The sequence below is a fragment of the Aptenodytes patagonicus genome, chromosome 12 (assembly GCF_965638725.1).
Source record: "Aptenodytes patagonicus chromosome 12, bAptPat1.pri.cur, whole genome shotgun sequence".
NCBI classification, from domain to species: Eukaryota; Metazoa; Chordata; class Aves; order Sphenisciformes; family Spheniscidae; genus Aptenodytes; species Aptenodytes patagonicus.
Window position 1 is genome coordinate 9819945 of NC_134960.1, and position 23501 is coordinate 9843445.

A 23501-nucleotide genomic window follows, 5' to 3' on the forward strand; every position below is an offset into this window, starting at 1 on the left:
TGGATGTGTTTCAAATCTAGCTCACAGTTGAAACTGTTTTACAGCTATAGCTGTGGAGTTTTAACAAAATTGCAGAATCGCAACGTATCTGCCAGGGATTTATTTTAAGGATTGTAGGGTAGTTACATGAACGAACCTAAATAGACTCAACACGTTGTTGTGATCTGAACTCTTTAGTGATTTCCACTGCAGTTCTGTATGCAAGAACCAACAACACGTGTGTATTTGTGTGCACATATGCAAACACATGAGATGGGGAAATTGCACACACACGTGCAGGCTTATTCCCCAGCTCCACAGGCAGGCTTTCTACAGCCTGCTCCTACAGGACAACGATACGATTTCTTAGCATTAGCATCACGGTATTTCTTTCACTTCTCCCCACAGATCTCTTGTTTCCTCTGATCTGCTTCCTGTCTGTATTAGAAAGGAAAGACTATACTGCCCAGCACACTCCTGGTACTTGATCTCACTCCAAGTTTTGGGTGCTAATCCCACCACCTCTGTACTGCCTGTCTCTCCTCTTGGTGCATGTGTTTGTGCGTGCGTGTGTGTATGTACAGACATGCACATCTGCTAGTGAAAACCCTGCACTGGCTGCTTTTCCTGACCTGCTCTGTACAAGAAGGGAACAGGACTCTGGCCCATAGCTGGCTCCGTAGCTCAGCTGCCAACATCAGCTCCCATGCTTTTTTCTCCAGAACCTATATATTGCATTTCTACTTTAAACATATCTCTACATCAACTGTCAGTCTAGCAGTCCAAAGACCCTGGTTCCCAGGTGCTCCCATTCTCCTCATTATGGGAGGAGACAATTCTCATCACAATTCTCCTTGACTGCAGGGATAAGTCACACAGCAGAATGCTCTTGTTGGTTCATGGGAAGGACTGCATGCCTTATGAACACAAAAATTATAACCATTTCTGTTTCTTGAAAGATCTCTAATTCATCAGTAATGTTTCAAAGGAATAATGGCCACAAACCCTAGCAGCAATTATAGAAATGTGTTTTGTTTTATTTATTTAATGCGTAAGTACAAGCTTTTTAATGAACAGAAATTGATGATGCACTGGCAGGACAATGGAGAAAATGGAGAAAAGGATATTGAAAGCTTTGAGCACTGCTCTCCTCTCTGCTGTCTCGCGCTCTCTCTCTCTCACACATTTGCCCTCTCTGCCCGTGGTTCCACTGTGGAAGCCATATGGCTTCCAACTCTCTTCTAAGTAGCCACTGAGAATTGTCTATAGTGGAATACTGCCAAAGCCCTTCCTGGTTTAATGACATGGGGAAGAGCGCTGTGCAGTGCTCACCCAGCACAGAGACTCGCTGCGTCCTTGATTATGATCCTGGAGCCAGCAAGCGATGCTGGGAATTGAACCATCAGTGCCTCAAATACAGAAGTCGACATGTGCCAACCCCTGCTGCATACAGCCTCTGTGCAAGGCATATTAATGAGTCTTGAACTTGAGGTCCAACCTTCAAGCTTGCACAGAAGGAATTACCCAAAGACAAAAAAAAAAAGGTCCTCTTCATCCTGTTTCCCTCTAACCTTGCATAGTGATACTAGTTTCTTCACTGAGTTTGTTCAGTCCTTAAGCAGTAACTTTTTTTTAGGCCATCACATAGTACCTCTGCATACATAACCACAATTTCCCTTGATTTAACGATTTGAAAAAATAGCTTGAAAAGATACTCAGAACAAACACATTAAGGCAAGAGGGTATATGAGGGGACAGATGACTCAGTACTAACCCTCATTCTCATACCCGATCCATAAATACCTGCTAAATGTTGGAGTCAGGATATGGAGCTAGATGGAACTTTCCTCTGCCTGTTTTTATGTCCCATGACACTAGATAGCAGGAATGTGTGGTTATCAGTGTGGTAACAGTCTCAGTCTAAATGGGAAAGAGGAGGGTGCTCAGCCTGATGGCTGCATTCTCGTACCAGCACAAAAGAGCATTGCTGGGGAACCCCTCAGTGCCATGGGTGTCAGAAAGGGAGCCCCGTACCTGTGGAAGTTGTTGATGCACTACAACCCCCGGCTGTATAACCCAATTTGGAATTGCTCAGTCTTATTTTACTTGAATTTCATGATTTAGAGGAAAGCCGTGGCCATCTACTTGTCAGCTGGAACACTGGGTTCAGGGAAGTTTTGCAGCATTTCTTTTGGGCCTTGCAAATGCCTGGTGCATAGTGAAGGCTGGTCTCTTATTCTCTGAGAAATATTTTTTCTCCACATGCACATTTGGCAGCAGAGGCACGATACAGATGAAAGAGCCCCTACAGAAGGATATTCCCTTTCTTTGGAAAGGGTTGTACCTCTGGAGGGAAATTCGACAACCTATGAAAGCTGTGTCCTGCCACAAATCCATCCAAAAGTCAGAGAAAGGGACAGCTTGTAAGGGGTGAACAGAGCCAATGTAAAATGTAACTCTCCAGGACAGCATGTTTCTCTGGTGGTAAGAGGGAAGGACAACACATCATCAACCCCGAAACCACAGTCTACAGCCTTCCTAGGCAAAGATAAAAGACTTAATAAGCCTGTAAAAAAAATCACATAGTGAATTTTATTTCTGTCAAGAAATAAAACAAAATAATTACAGTGTTCATGAAATCTTCTCACCTTTGAAACACTTTAGAAATTTAACTAATCAAAGCGCACAACAATCCCTGACGAAAGCCTACTGACAGCTCAGGAAGCTACAGAAGAAAGGTCACAAGATTTACTCAGTCACAAAGGCTATACTGGATATGCATTATTTGAGGGATCTGGCCTAAGGCATTAAAGCCCAATTTGTTCTATGTCTCAGGTCTGCAAATCCACATCTTCCTTTCCCTAAGTCAAAGGCAGTGTTCTTCAAATACACACACTTGACCTATTTGACTCCCCGACTCACTCACTAACAGCCATGATGCTAGAGCAGATAAAACACGTGGTGGCAGTTGGTCACATACAGTGACTCCAGCTCACACACGCTATTGCTCAGTGTTCCTGTGGCAAAGAGCAACACTTTTTCAAATACCCCACTTCTTTCTCCAGTATATCACAATACTCACCACAAATTTGCGCCAGGGAAAGTACAGTATGGCAAGGTAGCAAGAACAGATGTGAGTGCAGACCCAGACAGCATTTTCACAGTACAAGACAGAAGTACTAGAAGCCTATGTGAACTATTCTGTTTCTTCCTCAGCTTTTACTTGACAGAAATCAACAAAAAAACTCCCACTAATTTTGATGGGAACGAACATCAAATCACTTCACTATGCATTGCACTAATTATTTCAGCAATCCTGAAATAAAGCAGTATATAATAATTACTATCCTAAACCAATACATGGTGCAGCAGCAATGGACACACATTCCCTGAAGATCAAAATAACTTGATTTTATCAATGGTGAAGTTCTCAAAATTATAATGGCAAGTACTACTGTGACACCAAAACCAAGAAGCATCATTCTTCTATGAATAAGCTGCTCAGGTTCCAAAATACCAACCAAAAATGTGTTCTTTGTTAAGTATTTCAGAACACAGAGTAAGATATGCTTTTAAGAAAGGCAAGAGCTGTTTGAGTTAGCTGTGACTCAGAAAGTCACAGAAGTCTTATAAGCCTACAACGAAAGTTGCTGATTGGGCTTTATCGGTCATGTCTCTGTTTCAGCTTATCTGGGTTGGGTACCAAGCCAGGACCATTCCATTTACAGTCTTGCACTTTCAGACAAAAACATGCAGTAACCAGCTTTACCATATTTAATAAAACAATAAACTTTGTGCTGACCTTTGGCAAGCGTTCGGGGTCACCAGGGTGCCGGGGGATAACCTTCTGTAACCTTTGGAAACCATAGTCAATGGTGGGTTCGTTCAGAGCTGAAACAACAACAAACAACATTGTGATGTGACAAACGCATAGCGAGCAGTCTCCGTTGCACTGTAACGATTGGCAATGCATTGCAAGACCAAGGAAGGATCACAGCAAAATTGCCTTTTACTGAAATCAGCACCGACTCTGAAGTCTTGGTTCAAACACTATTTGAGGTTCGTTCTGAGGCTTTGGTTCAAACAGCAATGCAAACCTTCCCACTTGAGTTCCTAAAACAAGGTTGCTGGAAAATTTGGGGATGTTGCATACATCTTCCAAATAGGAAGCGATTATTATCTCCAAAAGCCACGATGAAATTAATTTGATAAATACTTTGCACTCCATGTTTCATGTTAGGTTTTTTCCTGCTTTCATATTACAAGGAAGGTCCTTTGTGATTGAAAGACAAAAGAAGTAACTATTAGGGAGTCTCTCTTCTTCCAGATTCTATTATACATTTAATATGCTCCATGTGCAATGATCACATATAATTTTGTTGTGAACTACAGGCATTTGTCTTGGCAGAGGCTTTAGTTTTTACTCATCACACTGACTTCAGCAGCTCGGCTCAGGCTCCGATCAGCACTAAACTGATCCAAAAGACTTAATGAATTAAAAAAAAAAATCATCTATGTTTTTAGTTCATCTTTCCTCAATCCTTGTCCAATAAAATGGAGGAGAGAAATGGTGGAAGTGGAACACTTTAATCTTCATGAAAATGCTGGTCTGCCTGCATTAATCGAAGCTCTGATTGTGCCAAGCCTTTAAGCACATGCTTATCTGTAAGCACATACTTAAACCCATTTGCTTTCAGCAAAGCAAATTTGAGCATATTATGTTTTTTATATGATTGCCTATAATTACAGGGGACTGCACTGAATGACCTTCTAGCTATATTTCCAGTCATATGATCACTTTAATACTCAGATGTTAGTGAGACTTCAACATGTGCTTAAAATTTCCTAAGAGCTTTGGTGAACTAGAACAACAGTCAAGCATTCTCAGGCATCTCTAAACAACAGCGCATCTTGACTCTCCCATGCCAATAGAGATGATGAAACTTTCCACAGCAATTTGTTTGCGATTTTTTTGAGTTAAGTGGAAAAAAAAAAATTTCCAATATGGATTTTTACATTTTCAGCCTTTTTTTTGGTGGGAAGGAAATCTAAATTTTTTTTTTTGGGGGGGACACTTTAAAGTTTTTTCTTATTTTGTCTTAGCTTATTAATAGCAAAAAAAATTTGTTTTTTGCACAAGGTCTGCCTATGAAATTATGACTATATCTGGCACCTTTATGATGGTTTTATTATGAACTTTATTATGTGGCTAAAATGATGCCATCTAATTCTTGCAAAGAGCTTTAGCATCAAACTATATCTCCCAGTCTCACTTGTGTAAGCACTCTCATGTGGCTCAATGATGCTTATCCCACAGCAAGGTACACAACTCCATCAGTCTGATCAACATGGCACAATTTGTCCATACTTCCACCTTTTAAGTGAAGAGAACATTTTTTCATACTCCTAACATTAAAGATCTTTAGCCAGACCACATTGTTATTGTGAAAGTAATATCTAATCCCTGGCTTGTTTTTAATTAATTGGTGTTCCATAAGCAATCCCACAAAACAGTCCCGTTTTTAAAGAAACTGTTCCATTTAAGTTATCTTTTTCAAACCACATTTCTACAGCAGATGGTCCTACTGGCAACCAAAGGGTCAGATTTTTATATCCTCCTGGTCCTTCAGTATATACCAACTCCATAAGCAGACCTAGCGATGCTACTGCAAATTGAGGCAGAAGGAAGGTGGTGTAGGGGAATCCAGATCTACCCAACAGCAGTGAAAAAGAAGTGTGTGGCTGATGGGGACTGGCTGGAGAGGCACACAGTCCAGCAGAATCTCAACATTTCTCTAGTATCGGAAAGGAATCTTCTGAGCATATCCTGAAATTACTGTTACAGTATTATGGTAACACCAGACTAGAAATCTTTCAGGACTTTACCTTCTGGGCTATTGTCAGAAGTTTTTTATTGCCCCAAAGACCATGGCATCCCTCTAGTCTCCTTATTTTTTTGTGTGTATCTCCCTTTATCAGGAACATCTGAATTTGATCTTTTATTTAAATTCAGGTCATTGTATGGAAGGGGTGAGAATAAGGCTTTTCCCCTGCTTGTGCCCTTTTTGGGTTTTGGATCGTTGGGCCTCTTTTCCACTTGTTTCCTTTCACACCCTGGCCACATGCTGTCCACTCTGTTGTGTAGTTTTGCAGAAAATATCACAGTACCTGGGTTTGTAAATCCCCGGTTTCATTATCTTTGAGTTTCCATACATGGCTTCTTATCGTGGACCCGTTTAGTTTAGACCTTCTTCAAATTTTACAATAAATTAATTTACTGCTATTTATATTTATTATCAAAAATAGCTGTTCTCTGGGAAGATTAAAAAACCCCCTACAGTTCTAATTTACATTTCTTTTGCAAATATGTTAGAAGATTTTAGCGTGGTTCTGTCAAATGTGTTTCTTCTCTAATTCAGTCTAGTTTATGGCCATTTTCCCTTTACATCCTTTGGGAAAGTAGTTACTAAATTCTGCAATATTATAAATGGAGGCCAGTTCTGAAATCCCCCAAGAGATAGCAGTCATTTTCTCATATCTTCCCACACATTCAACACATTTGAAATCCACAGAGTATTTCCTGTGAGTATTTTCTGAACTAAATGACCAAAAAAAATGTTAATTTTATGGTCCAATCTCACAAGGCATCAAGAATCCTCTGAGAGATACTGAAAACTTTCTGCTTCAAATAGCTTCAGCTTTACTTTAGTGGTGGGGAGAGGCTGCACACAGCAATTTGCAAGACTGGGTCCTAAACTGTAGTTGTCAAATATCGCTCATTAGTCTATAACCATTCAACCCTTTCAATCTTAGATAAAATGAAAAAAGAAATCTTTAGCTGCCTGAACATGTAACCACAGATTGGACGATATCAGCCCTCCATTCCTCAGTTCATTTATAATCCAAGTCAAATGTAATTAGTCATATCTCAAAGAAAGAGCCCTGTTTAAATATTTAACCCCACCTTCAGCGTTAAGGCCACACCAGTTCCTGCGTCAGTGGCTGGCAAAGCTCCAAAGAAAAGGTGATATTCTGATCTCCAAGCGTTGCAGAAAAGCCAGTGCTCAGGCCACCGTTAGTGGCAGCTAACGTACGAGGTCAGATACCAGCTTCATGCAAGGTTCTGCCTCTGTCCCCACTATGTGCGAGCCTGGTCTCTGCCTTTGAAGACCATTCACCATAACGTATTTCCCAGTGCTCTAATTCAAAGAACGTTTTTTTTTTCCATGATTGGAAAAAAAGAATCAATAAGAAATACAAACTCTCTATTTGTGTTCTTGACATCCATACATTAAAAACAAGCTAACACATACTGTACTTAAAATGCATTCCCATTACCCTAAATTTTAAAAGTACTATTGAAAGTACTACGAACTTTAGAAAACTGTATTAAATTCAAATAGGTCCCAAGGCTAATGGAAGCAATTTGTATACCAACCCAAACTGACTGGCCCACTTTTCAAAATACAGGTATGATAATCTTGCGGTTTTAAAAGGACATTTAAATTGAAAGACTGTGAATTTAGTACATAATTATAGCGATAGAACCCTTTAACTTGTCAACTTGTAAATCTAAAAGGCTATCAATCATTTCTAAAGAGGAAATAAACCTTAAAATTCTTTGATTGACAGTGCTTACTTTTTATGTGAAAAAAAAAAGGAGTAAAGTGGCCAGAAATCCATTTACAAAAGTACATTGTTTTACATAGGTGAGTAAAAAGCCAATAATTACACCTCCAAAAGACATATAAATCAAAGTGAGTACTTTTCCCTCACTTACATATTTTAAGTTGCAGTAAACTTCAGGTAACTTTTTATTAAAATACTTTGCCAAATGCAAAGCTTATTGAAGCCATTAATAGACTAGCATTTTCATTTAAGCTAATATAATCATTTTTGCAAATACAAGATTTAAGCCATTTTTCTCCTTCCAAACAATAAACTTTCAGCCTGTCTCTTGTGTGAATTAACTAAAATTACACCCAGGTGTACAAAATCTGTCTATCTATCCTAGCGTATGAGTTAAAGCACAATATTTATTATTCTTACCATTTTATGAATTACTTCTTAAACCCTTGAGGAAGAACTTTCTTTCAAATTAGACTCTAACAGAATAAGCCATGAAGCTCTTTATACAGCAAGTCTAAAGTCATAACTCATAAAATCTAAGGCTTTTAATCAAGAAAATGCACAATGTCTATGGAAATAAGGATGCGTACATTATATTCATCTTTTCAAAGTCCAACTTATTTTTCAACAGAAATGCTGCTTGTGCCTCTGAGAAAAATGTTTCCACCATAACTATAATTTCAAATTCTGCACGAATAATTTTAATAACTACATGTAGCTAATCCACCATCTTTAAAAGTCTCTTTCTCTTTTTTTTTAACTAGTCAGTGGAGGGCTTTTTTTAATATTTCACATAATGAATTCCTACTGTGTCAATAAAGCTTTAGTCGTTAATTGAATGACTGTCTGATGTATCTGAGAGAGGAATTTGTTTCTCTGGCCACGCTGCCAACTTACAGCAGAATGATCGACACTTAATATCAGCAATTAAAAGGACCTGTTCAAATATCATATGGAATTCGTAGCTTGGGGTAGTGTAGGAGAACTCTTCACCAAGGAAAACTCATTCAGCAAATGCAGAGAGTAATTGAATTAGACACATTTTAACATTATTATTCAAAGAAAAATAAACACACACTACATAGAAGCATTATGGAAATATTTCAGAACGTAAAACATATCCAGTTAATTTGTTTCCCATGCATTCATGGTTTCATTTATTCCTTTTGTTTTTCAGCCCTTGTTTCTTTTTCATTCTGTTTGACCCAAAACCAATGAGAAAGCAGCACTTAGACCTATGAACTTCCCATATGCTTTTCCAGTGGAAAAGGCTGCAAGGAGAGGGAAGGGACTCTAAGGGCTCAAATGACAAACACAAAAAAAGGCTGAAGGCTACAAACAAATTGGCCTCAAGTCTACAGGTCTGACCGTCCCTATCCCAGATGAGAAATCTGGTCTTGATTGTTTTAAGTGAAACACCCAGGGAGAGGCTGCACATGGGAATTAAATGTCCCACAGTGCTTGCTCCTGTGGCGCACCAGAGAGTCACTGGTTTTCTTGGAAGGCAGAGGCATCATGGGGCAAAGTTTGAAGAAGGTAAGAAAGACCTGCAGAAGCGCAGAGCTATAATGGCTTCAGATTATGTCCAGGAGGTTGTGGCTACAACAGTGGAATGGAAGAAGATTCTTTAGACTCTACCTTTGTCTCTTCACAAACCCATTTTTTTTAAATTTGGCTCTACAACAAAATTAGAAACCTAGTGACAAGACCTGAACTATAATGTCAAAGAGATGGGGCTTTGGGGTCTACAACGCAGTTGTTTTGAGTTTTTTCCTGTCTGATGAGAGAAACTTCACCAAAACATAAATAGAAGTTGACTCCGTGGCCAAGACACAAAGTTACCCATCTCAACACCTCATAGCCACAAAAGAGTATGAAGAAATCCATGCAAAAATGCTGCAGCACTGTCACAGCAATGAAGGCCACATCTCTCTGTGACCAGATTAAACCAGGTCAGAACATTTGAAGGCACAGAGAATGAATATTTTAAATAAAATCAAGGACAACTAGGAAGGCAGACTCTTCAATGGGAGCCTTGCAATCTTAGCATCTTCAGAGGCATTTTAGTTAAGGACTTCTTTTCTCCTGGACATTTGGCCTCTTCCTCCACCAACTCAGATGCTTACCTCTATAATCAGCTCTCTTCCTTTTCAGTCGGTACTTCTGTCCCTATTTCCACACTGCTGAGAAATAGCAAGTATGGGGTGCAAGCAGCAACAACTGAGAGTAGTCATGTGAAAGGTTGTGGCTTCCGACTCCCCACTCCTACTGAGCACGGACTCTACGAGGGGATGGAAAGCAGGAGCTCCTGCCTCTCATAGAGGCAAGATGCTGCCACAGAGATGATCCAGGGTATTTGCCTTCGCTAACAGCCTGTGGCTTCTGTCTCCAAGCTCTGGGTGATTTCTGCTAGAAGCCCCTGACTCTAACAAAATAAAACCGTGATTCTGGGAGATAGGAATAGGACAGGACAGACCATATTAATATCAAACCCCAGGTGCCAAAATGCCTTGCTAAGGCCCTGCAGTACAGCAATACTAACAATGGATGATATTATAAAGCAACATCTTGACATGGCATGCTGTAAGCAAACCCTACCCAACAACTCTTATGCATAGTGGCCTCTTTATGCCTGCTCTACAAAGACAGCAAAAAAACCCCCAACACTTCAAAACCCCATCATCAAATGAAAAAAAGTCTGTTTTGCAAATCTCCCTGCAAAGACTATTCCTTTGCTAATTAAAGACCGCTAAATGAAAACATGCAAGCATTTGAGCTAGTTGTTGTTGTTGTTGTGAATTTGGCTTGCTTTTTATAAAGTTTCCTTTCCACTGACTTTCCCTGGAGTGTTTATTCCCACAAGCAATGGAAAACGGAAGCGGGTGAGACAGCAAGAGCCTGCACAGAAAGGTTTGAGCTAGAAAGGTCCTTCCAGCGCTAACTCAGAATTTCCTTGCTTTTCTGGTCTCAGTACTCCCTCACTTAAACATACTCTTGTGCATTGAATTTCCATTTTAAAAATCAAACTGTGACATGATGTCATTTTTTTAATTAGAAATAGAAAGAGATAGAGATATCTGCAATGTAATTCCTATATTTTATTGCCGTGTAATGCCCAAACAGACACCACATGCATGTGCCAAACAATAAAAACGCAGAGCTGAGTCAAATGATAAATCTAGCAGCTAGATCTCTTGAGTTTCCCTAGTGACTGCTCTTTACTTGAACTAAAGATGCAATAGGCCAGCGTTTGAGGCAGCTCCATTGTGTTCATCAGTGTTATTACAAACATGATAGACAGCGTGATATTTTCTTCCTGATAACAATTTTTCTCCAGCAACTAAGAACCAGAGGAGTTATTCCCTTCCCACCTAGCCCAGTCTCTGCAGCCAGTGGGGGTGCTGAAGATGCAAGGAATGCATGTCTTGAGCCCAAATTTTTTTATGAAAGTTAAGGAATGAAATTACTAGATCTGTCTAGCAAGAATCATGTGTTGGTTTCTCGAAGTACATTAACTCTGAATGTTCACTCTTAGCAACCTGCAATCTGGCTTGAAAAAGAAGTCAAACAATTTGTGAGCTTCGCAGTTTCTTCTTCCTCTGACTGCGCTGACCTCTTGTCAGGGGGAAGATTTGGCCTTAAGGGAGTCTGAAACAGAGTCCAGTTTCAGGCACTGGAATTTAAACGTACCAATTTCAGAACAGGCTGGTAGAATTCACTGGGGATATGTATACAGAGGACCAGAAGGAATTTAATGCATGTCGGTTACTTCGTCTAGTCATCTAGGTTAATTGATGCATCTTTGGCAGTCATTATAGAAAGGGAAAGAACAGCATTTACAGGTGAGTATTTTCCTATTTGTCAGACACATTCTGGTAATGCACATGAGCATGCAGCAAAAAATTTAGTGAAAATGGCTAGCTCTCAATGGATTACCCCTCCATTTAAATAAATAAATACATGTGTACATATACACACAAGCACAAAAATGCATATAAGCCAAGATTTAAAATAATGGGTGCCTAAGGTTAGGTATAAGATCTATATTTAGGTCTACTTAAAAACATTTAAAAAATAAAGACGCTGCATTTATTTTTAAACTGTTGGCTCAGAAACAGATGCAGAGATGTACCATACAGAGTGTAGGAAATGCTAAAATGTCACCTCAGGTAACCTTTTCTTTCATTTTTTACTATGCATATTTTCAACATTTTTCCTTTGCATGGACTCCTCAAATTCTACAAAGTAGGTGCAGACACCTTTAACATTTTCATAGAGATAATTTTGTATAACATACAGGAAGTTGTTTCTTTTTGTCACCCTTCACAAACTCTTTTGGGGTAGACAGCATTGAAAACCAGTATTGTAACATGCTGGTATGCAGAAATATTTTCTTTTGAATAATCCCTCTCTCTCTCGCTTTTAACCCTGCTATTTCTCATCTTCTTTTCAGATTATAAAAAAAAAAAAATATTACCAGGGGATGCATAAAAGAAAAACTCAGTGTCCTGTCTGAATGCCAAAGCCATTCCTATCAGGAAGCATCTTAGCCTAAATTTGGCTGTTTCTCAGAATTGTAGACTTCTAATGTACAAGTGCACTGTGGTCAGAGCAAAAAGAATCTTCAAGAGAGAAAACTGGAAAAACACCAGCTATCACATCCAAAATCTCTGCAAATGAGATTCACGGAGAAATACAAGTAGAGCTGAATCATAAAAATGAGATGAATTGTGCCTAGCTGTAATGAACATTATAGGTGTGATGTTCCTGGAAGGGACTGACCTGTGAGGTTTAACTTAGGTCTTTAATCCCTCTCCATAACTAAGCTTAAATCCCTTGAGAAAACAATAGTTTCCAAACATCTTTATTTCTAAACATTAGCTTTGATTTGTCTACATGAAATTGCGGTAAGGCTACTCACTCGAAAGCAAAAGGACCATTTTGGCTATATCCTCGATGATGCAGCAAATTGTTTAAAATTAAAACAGTTGGGTTTGTTGTTTGCTAGTTTGTAACATTTAAATAGAAATTTATAATTTGAGAGCTCTCAGTAGTCTCTGATTTTAGCAGCAGTTGTATCACCTGCTTCTATAATTGTTCAGGGGGTTTTTTGCAAAAATTTTGACAATAACAGTTATCAAGGGTAAAAAAAATAATCATACCAGCCTGTCTGATAAACATGTTTCCCTGCCCTCACACCCCAGTGAGCACTGTGACACTATACTTTTATCATCTAGTGTGTGCTCAGAATGAGCTTAGAACAGCAATTGCCAGGAATAGGCAGGCGATAAACTGCATTGATTTAACACATCTTGTTTTCAATCATGCTCAGATTTTCTGAGCACGCATTTTTCCTGTACTCCAGCTTGTAGCTTTTATCTGACGAGCTGATCCCTTTTCACTGGAAAATGAAAAGGTCGCACAATAAGACACGGTTTACTGGAACTTGAGCACGCACCAGGGAAAGTATTTTAGATAAATACTGTCAGACATAGTGGAGCTGAATTTCAACAACACAATTGCTAAACAACAATACTTATTACTCTCTAGAACAAGCCTACAAGCAACTTATGGCTCACAGCAGGGGAGATCTCAGAGTTAGGCTCAATAGTTAAAGAAACCTTATTCAAGCCTGTTTAAAGATGCAGTATAGCTTTTGCCTTACATGCACCGACCAGCCATACCTCAGGACCAAACTAAATGCCTCCTCAGTTGCAGGTAATTTATAAATGACAGAAAACCATATCAATGACTTTTCTTTTTCTTTTTTCTTTTTTTTGGCAGAAAGGGGATTGACTACGTGCTTGATTTAATTTAATCAAATTGGGTACTGGCTGGTGGTAAGAAGAAAATTTTCCATATGTGAAAGTGATTTAACTGAAACTAATTAATTAACCAAGGTGAGTTGCTGAGGAGGTCAGTAAACAAGCAAGGAGTAATATGGCATGACCCATCTACCAATGGCCAAGGTAGAGCAGGCGCGTAACAATAAACCTAATTTATTTTTCCCCTCCCCCTGAAGTGACTGCAATGGTCCTGACCAATACAGTACTTGAAGCAAAATATCTTTACTTATTCCTGCCAGAAGCGGCAAAGAAAACTTCCAAGTTATTCTTTACTGCACTGATAATACCCAAGAAAAGATCTCACCAAGTAAACAGGGAACCTGACTTAATTTTCCTCCTCAGCCTAAGTGGACTAAGACCCATTTCCTCGCAAGGGCTCAGCTGCCAATCTGCAGCCAAGGAGGGGTGATTGGTTCACTCCAGCTGCAGCCCTCTCTCAGCACCTCCTTCCCATGCTTCATGTGTATGCATGCACATAAACAGAGTATGCATGAGGTCCTCACCTGCTCACATATCTTGTACTCAGTGCAGCACCTAAACCTACCAAATCTACCTTGTTTTTTTGCCAGGCAGCAGTCTTTCGAAACCAAACTCAAAAAAGTGGGCTTCCCATCCACCTCACCCCTTCAGACTTCGGAAGAGACTCATCTTTGTCAGTGTTTCCCAGTCTGCTCCCCTCTTCCAGCAGCCTTTCTCAGGAGAGGGACCCTGTTTTTCATGGACCCCAAACAGCCCCCAGACCTCCCCCCTAATTTACAGGTATTTCTGCACCACTGCCGAAAAGCCAGCCCAGCCCCTTCGTGACTAACTTGGACTGCAAGCGAGAATGGCGTGTTTAGTAGAGGGATTCCTTCAACACTGGCTATTTGCTCTGGCAGCAGCGGGTTCAGCCCCACGGTGTTATTCTGAATGTGTCATGCCCTGCTAGCTCATTTGTGTAAGCACTTTTACGTGGCAAAAATATCACAAACGGGTGATGTCCGCAGGTGAAAGCAATCCTTCCTGTCTTTTCTCTTCTCCCTGATATATCATCATTCATCATTTTTGCTTACAGTTATATATAGTCTCTCAATCTCTACAAACATAAGATGGGGGTAAGAAACTCCAGCCCCTGATCCAATCTGCACTTTTGGAGAAAGCGGCCGTGCTTCTCCGGGCAGCTGGTCACTAAGACACAGTCAGCTGCTGGCTCAGCTTAGCTATAACAGGTAATGAGACACGGTGATACCACCTATTCCTTATGGAAGTTGCAATACAAAGCGAAGTCCCAAAAACAAAGTATCATCTACACAAACATACTTCCCATTTGGCAGCAATGTCAGCACAAAACTGGTGCAAAATATTTATGTTTTCCTTGCTTCTCCTGAATGTGCTTATTAGTCATTTAGGCCCAGCATAAACTCAAGTTCACGTTGTCCAAGATCTTTAACCAGTATAAAGCAAAACCGTTCTGTCAATTTTTCTGAAACTATATTGATACTGGTTGGAAACTTTACTGGCTGGAGCTTAGTTTATATTTTGTATATATACAGCAGATAGCCAAGCTTCCACCTCTAGTCAGATACATCCATCTTTCTCGGATGTTCTGCTCACATTGTAAGTCTTACAGAAAGAATATAGTAAATATTATTTAAATTACATTTTGAATTATAATTTTAAATAGGCAAGTCACAAGCAAAGTGATAGGCCTCAAGAAAAGTATAAAGTAAAATCCAACTTTGCATGGAATGCCACTTTACATTCAGCCCCGTGAGCCTGTCTGCAAGAGAACTCATAGAAGCATTGATTTCTCCCTCTCACTTGGCAAGTTTTTTTGCTAGATGAGTAAGTTGAAAATCCATGCTGCATTTTAGGGTTATCTCATGCAACACAGGCAGAATTCTGATATGTCTTCTTCATTAAGTGCTCATAATCCCAGAAATGAAAGTAACTCATTTCTTCCCAGGGTGCCTGTTAACTGAGAAACTCATCTTAATTGAATGCACAGATCAGTTAACCATCTTCAGATTCACAAACCATTAGTGCCCCATTTGCACAGCAGCTCTGCTGGCAGGTCTTCTCCCACCACTGCGTTTAGGGGGGATCTGAGGTTCAGCAAAGGAGGGGAAGTGCTGGAGGCGATGAGCAAGCACCGTCAAGGGCTTACGCTCATGACAAAATGAGTGCTCTGGGGCCGAACGGGCCTTTGCTAAATTGTCAGCGCTAGATCAGCTTGCAAGTCAATTACAGAGAAATCAACAAATACTGCAGCTCTGCCCCCAAATACAAGTTAAGTAGCCTCCAAACACGCCTACAGAGAGATTGCTAATCTGGAATCTGGAGCCTCACAGGCATAAGAGAAGAGGAAGTAAAAATAATTGCCTATATCACTCCCTTTGCATCTCGCCCCTCTCCCACCATCACAATTTACCATCTAGAATATACTTGGTAAACCAGTGAAGATGAGTATGGAAATTAAAATATCCCAGGTGCAACCGTTCGCCTGTAAAGCTGATGCTTCAAAATGAAACTGTAAAAGGCGAGGAAGTGAGGAACCAGACTGAAACTCACTGTCCTGTTACAAAACACTTCCAATGTTTCATTTACAGCAGGAATGAACCGACCTTTGGTTCTTCGGTGGTCACTGCTGAGTTTGGGATACGCAGCAAAACATCTCTGCTGGTTGGTGGCACCCCGAGGCAGTAACCACATCCCTGCACTCATCCACACTCATTCGCCAGCTGAATAATGCTGTTCTGAGGTAGCTGAAACTTTTCTGCACTCAAATAGGGCTCACCAAAATTAGCCATTTTCCTTTTAATAGGCTTTTTAAAAATATTTTAAGTGTTATTGGATTAATTTTTCCTAAACCAGAAATATTATACTTGCCCTAATTCAAGGCAGAGGTAGAATAAGCAGATTAAAGACTGAAAGATGATGAGAAAATAGAGTAGAAGATATAAAGTTACCATGGATAACCAGAAACAATCACACAGGTTTATAATAATTCATTTGTGCTTGTTTATTTCCTAATTTTCTAGGTATCATTGGCAGCCTATAGGAAAATTCAGATCTCAGCTCTGAAGTTATCAATAAACTACCTTCAGAGTAGCATGGTATTGTGCATTTTCTCTTGTATAAAACAAATACCTTCCTTCCATCCAATTCAAAACAAAAACCAAACCCCACTGTAATGGATTACATTATTCTGTACAAATTTGTTTCTAGTAGATTTCGTGAGAACTGTTGTCATTATAAAAAATTGCCACCAAAATATGTGTATCGTATTAATATGCCTCAAAGTTCAATACCGACACAAACAGTATCATCAGGTGATAAAAACAAAGATGCTGCAAGTGTGACATGAAAAAAGAGTATTCGAATGTTAAAATCTAATTTAGCAATTTGCAAATTGCCGCTCTAAAAGGAGGAATTTAACATTAATCTTGCTGGAAGTGGCATACTTATCAGTAACTGATTTGTAGCTTTCCAGGCAGTAAGCAATATATATAAATATACTTCTGGGTCCATCAGCAGTATGCAAGAATGCGCTTAAACAGACAAACTCACTAAGGCCCTGAGTGCGCAAAGTATTAAGCACCTGGCTGCCAGAGTTAATTAGTCTGCGCAGAGCAATGCACTGATGCTGCTGCTCCGGCTCCAAACCAGCTCCATCACAACTGGGCTGGCGCATCTCTGCTTTCTGCTCTCCTGTGCTGTCTATATGGAATTCAAGAGTGAAACTTTTTCTTCCTCCCCCATGATCCCTGTGCATGCCAAGCCCATCATCGTGGTATCTAACCACTCTAAGGACACCTCAGCTCACCAAGGAGGACACAGGGACAGAGATGGGAAGGAGTGGCCTCCTGCACCATCTCTCAGCACTGCACACTTGAAAGACGAGCTACTTGTCTTTTGGCCCATAACGCATTTAGCTACTGTGCAAAGCAGGCACAAAAGCTATCAGAAACTGGCTCCATGCAGGGAAGAATTTGCAAAAATGTCCAACGTCTTGGGCTTCAGAGAAAATCGCTTTGGTTTTGCACTGAAAAGACCATGCTGATGCCTGGCAGCCCTTGTCTGTCGCTGGGCTGGCAGTGCTTATAGTTGCAGAGCCTCGGGACAGCCAGGGGGTTACGGTCCACACCTTAGATGTCTCTCAAGAAAGGAGATTCCCACCAGTGGAGTTTACTCACTTTGTTGGCATTGATTTTTACATTCTGTGTGGTCTCTTCCCTAACTGAGCGGATGATACACGTTCAGTGGCAAAGGTAATTATTCAAAATAAATCGAAGTTGTAGCTGGTTGAGTAAAAAATGGACACTGACAAGGTACTGTGTTATATTAAACACTAAGGTGCTTGCATAATTGCTTGTCTCAAAAAATGTGCTATTTTTACATCTTTATTTAACAAAGACCTAACAATCTTCTCTTAAATGAAGCCATATAAAAATGTTATGTGTATGTACATGTGTGTGTATAAGTGGTTGTGTGGCTGAAAATGTGTTATCTGCATCTCCTAGCAGATAATTTTGCATATGCTGTATATCCGTGTGTACAGAGGCTCAGAAAGGGGACAATCCTTCCTCCGGCCTGTAGCAAGTGGTAGATTACTGCTGGAGCAGACACATCCTAGCTCATCATAGCCAAAGCTGGGAAAGACACAGCAGTGATATTTAAGTCTAGGACTTGCAAACTGATAGATGCTTTCTCCAAATAGCAAAGGGAAATGTAAAGTCACTTTTTTCTTCCCAACTTTGCTCGTTGCATAAAACAAAAGTGAATGAGCAAAAGAAAAGAGGCAAAAAGACGACCCAGACCTGTCATTCCCCTTCATTCCCTTTCCTTCTGCAATTTGCCCACACCAGCAGCATGACAGACAAAGCCCCCTTTCAAAGACTACTATTTCAGTAGTTTATCACAAGTATAAAATAAAACAAGTAGTGAAACAGATCTAAAAGGAAACTAAGTACATCATCTCCTGGGCACCTAGAACAAAACTAGAAAAAAATACTTTTTTTTCAACATTCAAATATTCAGAAATCAAATGATTGGAAAAGGAGAGATGGGACTAATCCAACTCTGGTTTAAAGCTTGTTATACTGTGAAAAAACATATTATTCTACAGGCAGCATTCATCTTACTTCAGCTAATCATGTATGATGGACACTGACCCACCAAAGTTTGGTGTAAGTATCAGATGGCAGAATTCAGTTTCAAGTACTCTTGAAAAAGTACTCAGGGTTGATTTTTATTACATTTAACTGCTAAGCATGCAAGTCATTATTTATTATTGGTTAGGCTCTTCAATCCCACTGGATTAAAGAACACATTACATGATTTGGTCAGAATTTTTTTTAAGCATTAAAAGCTCTGTATTTCAAGCAGATTATGGCTGTGGGGCCCTTAAGTTTCAGGGTATTTCCCCAGCAATGAAGATGTATTTCCAATAGCAAGAGTGAAGTAACCCTCTTTGTCGGGTACCTATGCAGTGTTTTTTTGCCTTAGTATAAGAGCTCTTCCCACGTTATTTGGCATCATACATTCCCTGTAATTTATAGTAGTCCTGCATTGTATCTCCATTTTAGACCTGGGGAACAAACAGCCACGAAGCCATAAAATTTAGGCACCTATGCCTATTTAAAAATCCCAGTAGGCACCTAAATGAACTTTGAGGACTCTAAATATAATTAAAATTCTGACTGTAAATAACAGAGTCAAAATCACACAAGAAGTCTGAGACTAAAAAAAAGGTTTTCTGCAATTGGATGACAAGCTACTTCTCACCAGTACTGTGGACCTGCAGTTTGCGGTGTCTGGTAGGTGGTCACTAGCAGCATCAGGTGATCTCGAGATCCTGCTATCATTCAAGTTTTAGCTGACTAAATATGTGAACAATCACAAGGGACAAGATTCAAAATTCGTTACTCTGTGCTGTGATAGGCAAGGGTAAAAGAGTCACCTGTTGGGCACAATTTTTCAGTAGTAAACTGCATAGGAAAGGAGCTGTGAGTCAAAGATTACCTCCCATTCCAAAGCAAATAAAGTTTTCTAACTTCTCCTTAAGGCACTAATGAGTAAAAACGAGTATCCGCCCAACACTGTACTATTGCTTTCAAGTAGAATTTATTCTATTTGAAGTTTTTTAATGTATTTGCACTCTTCATTTATTCCCAGCCATTATGAAATCTTTTGGAGACATGTAACATCCCAGAAAAAATGACGTTAGTGACTGTCATTAATTTCCCATTAAAACAGCAGGATCTGCAAAGGAAAGATCAGTATTTTTCAACCTGTGGTGTACAAACCTCCAGGACCCCAGAAGTCCTGCGACCGTTTCTTGGTGGTCCATGAAAGGGAACTAAGAGAGATGTAAGTCTATTGTCAGCAGGCTTAAAGTCACTGCACAATTCATTGTTCAATGGTCTGCATTTGTACTGGAAAATATTTAGGTGTCCACAACCCTGAAAAATGTTGAAGAGACACTGCGATAGATGGTTTGTTGGCACAAGCTCTCCTCCCGCTGGAAGATTTGCTACATACATTGAGGCACCAGCTTGGAAGACTGTGGATATTTTCTGCTGTATGGGGCCCTTGGAGAGGAAATATTTGATTTACTGCAGAGTTCTCATTTCCCTGAATTGCAAATAAAGTGTAATTTGATTAAATGTAAATGAATCCTACAATACTTTTGGTGGCTTGTCTGAAACAATTGATTGTAATGGGCATCCATCATTTTGCTTGATTTTAATTCAGAGACAAAAAAGGCAAAATGAGAAAACTAAAGCAAGTGCCACTAACATTCTAGAGCTGGAGCAGTCGAGATTTCTGGCGCTGGACTGTCATTTCCATTGTTCTTGGAGAGCAAGCAATGCAGTAGAGGGGAAACACAACAGCAAAAGAAAAAGAATAATGTGAAACATATACGTAGAAAGAGATCTAGAGGAAAATTAAGCTTTTTTACCACAAATTCCATTAAATCAGCTTCAAGAGCATAATTTGTTAAATTTATTTTAACACTGATATTCTGAAATGAATGAGTAAGGAAGATAAATATTGTTCTGCGTTTCTCCATTAGAAGAAAAGCTTTGTTTTTACAGATCACCCAATTCCTTTTTCACCAAGATAATTTCCAAGTGCATAATACTGGTTTCAGCAGTTCTTGTGGTCTGAAATAATAAAAGAGAAGTGAAATTTTTGATAGTGACACAAGCTTGATAAACTTTTGTTGTCACTTTCTTTAAATGTGGAACTACTCCAACCACAGAGATAATTATAGATGACCAGATTGTAACTGCTTTATTGCTTTTTTTCCCCTCATAAATTTTAATTTTGGAAAGTTAAGTGAAAAACGTGGTTTCAATTTCCTACAAATTGCACACAATTTGGTTTTAACAAGAAAATAGAAAGAGATGGTACGTTCTTTGGAGTGAATTACGGAGAGGAGTTTGTTTCTTTGTCTTTCAGCATCATCAGAATAACAAAGTAGAAAATGCAAAAAAGATGACTGCGAAAAAAAAAGCAACTGTACAACGTACTAAGAAAATCACCAAGTAATTCTTTATCTAAATAAGCTCTGAGCAATTTAACAAGGTAATACAATTGCTCTAGCATTTCCCCCCTCTGTTTTACCGGACTAGAGCTTAAAAGAAATCAAGCTGCATACACGTGTTACAGGAAATCTTCTAAGAAAATGCTGTATACGTAACCATCTTGCTCTCTCAGAAGGTACCAGCAATTGTCAAAGTGCCGTGCAAAGCAGCCCTATTCAGACCATATTAAAAAGGCTTGGATAAATACTTACATGGAACTAACACAACAAGGGTAGAAAAGAAAGCCAACAGAAGACAGAGCCAATATTTATTTTGCTCAAGAGGTATGTGGGACTCAAATCAGTGTGTGGCTTTACCTACTGTACCCATACCTATAATTACAATACACATATTAGGATCTTTAATCATATTAAAGGCTACCCAGCTTTCCTTCAGCAACAATGGTCCAACAGAGGTTTTAGAGGAGATGGAAGATGCTCTGGAGTAGGTAAGAGCGGCATAAAGCAAATGTTAAGAGGGAATCCTGCCAGTGCTGCCAGCAGAGAAGTGAGTGGGCTTAGCTCAGGCGACCCAAGTCCAAGCAAGCCTATCGGTCAGCATGGCTATGAAATGGGATGGTAGAAATCAAAATACAAGATGGAAAGTCCACTAAATGCTTGTAGTCAGGCAGTCAAGACTTACTGTAAGGACTGTAGGTATCGTAATTCTTAGAATAATCCCATGAAACTTTGCAAAGGTTGACAATTAGATTCCTAATTTAATAGCACTTAAGTAACCTAAAGAGTTTCCTTGGCTTTCACCAAGTTGTTTAGCTGCTTCTAAGGATGTTCTTGAAACTTAAAGGATATCAGTTGATTTAGAATGTTTTTAACAAAAATAATAGTGAAAATTAACTAGTAATGTATGTAAATATGGAGCCTTTATCAGTTTCCTTTAAAATGTTTAAAAATGTGCAGAGCTTCTGAAAAGAAGTAGTAAGTAAGCAAAAGAGACACATTTTTAATGAATTTTAGTGCAAAAGAAATTTTCATTATGAGAGCATATGTGAAAAAATAATTTCCCTGAAAAAAAATTCTGGCACTGTAAGTAGTACTTTGGGGGAAAAAAAAAAAACTTCCATAAAAACTCAAATTACCAAATTTGTAAAATCTAGAGGGATAAAAGTTATTAGGGAATTACTGTACAAATTTGAGAAAATATCTGTGATGAATTTCATGCAGCTTTAGACTTTATTACACAAATCCCTAGGAAATTTTTTTGGTAAGAAAATTTTCATTGGCCAATAACAGTGTAAGTCTCAAACTGTTTTCTAAAAAAACCATGTGTGAACCGATGAAACTGCTTAACTGCTCTATTGACACCCCGTGCCGTAGTCATTTCCTGTGTTAGCCATCACACACATTTTTGGTCTGTCCTATGACTGTAATCACCGAAGGCAGAAAAAAACCACAAGCATTGCCAGTGCCTTAAAAAGATGCTACACCACAAACACCTTGACCCACAAGAAAATAATTCTTTCAGTGAATAGAAAGGCATGGTCCTACCTCTTTCCAGAGGCAAGAGTATGTCTTCAGATTGCAATTGTCCCTTCCTGACTGTAGATGCAAAGAGTGCAAGAGAAGAGGGTTTTCTTCACCCCACGTGTCCCCGCAGAGTCAGAACACACACCTCAGTCATTTATCATCATGCCATCACAACCTGCCAGCTTGACAATGATTTTTCCCCCGGGGTTTCTAAACTAGAAATGTTATTTAGGTTACAAAAACAATTGCACGTTTTCTGCTTCCTGAGCCAGCGTAGACCTGCAAGCATGCAAATGAGGGGAATCATAAACCTCCCAGGGCTGCGGCCACGGCACACTCCTCAGCCCTCCTTGCCCAGGGAAAACACACACCGATGGAGGGAGAACTTGTGCCTGGGAAAGCAGCGCACGGTGAGATGCTATGACCATCGCAACCTGTGCTTGCTTCAGTATCGGCGGTTCAAGAGTCTTACTGCAGGGCCTTGCAGTTTACAGAAAGCAATCTTCTTTGGCCTCTGCCTCGGCCAGAGATTATTTTCCTCCTTTCATTTTTCCTCCCTTCCCCCTATTCCTTGATCAGAAGTGTCTGTTTCACTCTCCCCTCCACTCTATGGATTAAAGGGGAAAAAAGGACAAACCTTGCAAGCCCAACAATGCTGAGGATCCAGTGCAAATCCTGCAGATCAATGTTAGCTGAAATTTGCAGGAGGCCTGATCTGTTCAGAACTTCTCATCTGGTCTGGCTCATATTTCTAGATAATGATCATGGGGGATGCAGTAAGTTTGCAGGCACGTATAAAGCAGCTTCCTCACAGAGCAGGATGCACGTTTGTCTTCACAAGTGCTAAAATGTTGCCCTGTTACAGGAGTTCACTATTTTTTACCTCGCACAATTTCTTACTTCTTAATTTTTTTTTTTTTTACATAGGTAAATCTTATCTGTGCTCATTATAAAATTCTTGCTGCTAAATTATTTATGCCAAACGATCAAGT

At 39.6% G+C, this 23501-nt stretch overlaps 1 protein-coding gene across 4 annotated transcripts in view; it reads right to left on the minus strand.

Annotated features, from left to right (window-relative positions):
• EBF1 (EBF transcription factor 1) overlaps positions 1-23501 on the minus strand; it is a 284901-nt gene that overhangs the window by 30078 nt on the left and 231322 nt on the right. For all 4 annotated transcript variants that reach the window (XM_076349713.1, XM_076349712.1, XM_076349714.1 and 1 more), the window contains exon 11: positions 3782-3870. In XM_076349713.1, coding sequence (XP_076205828.1) covers positions 3782-3870 — 89 coding nt within the window. The remainder of the gene's footprint in view (positions 1-3781; positions 3871-23501) is intronic.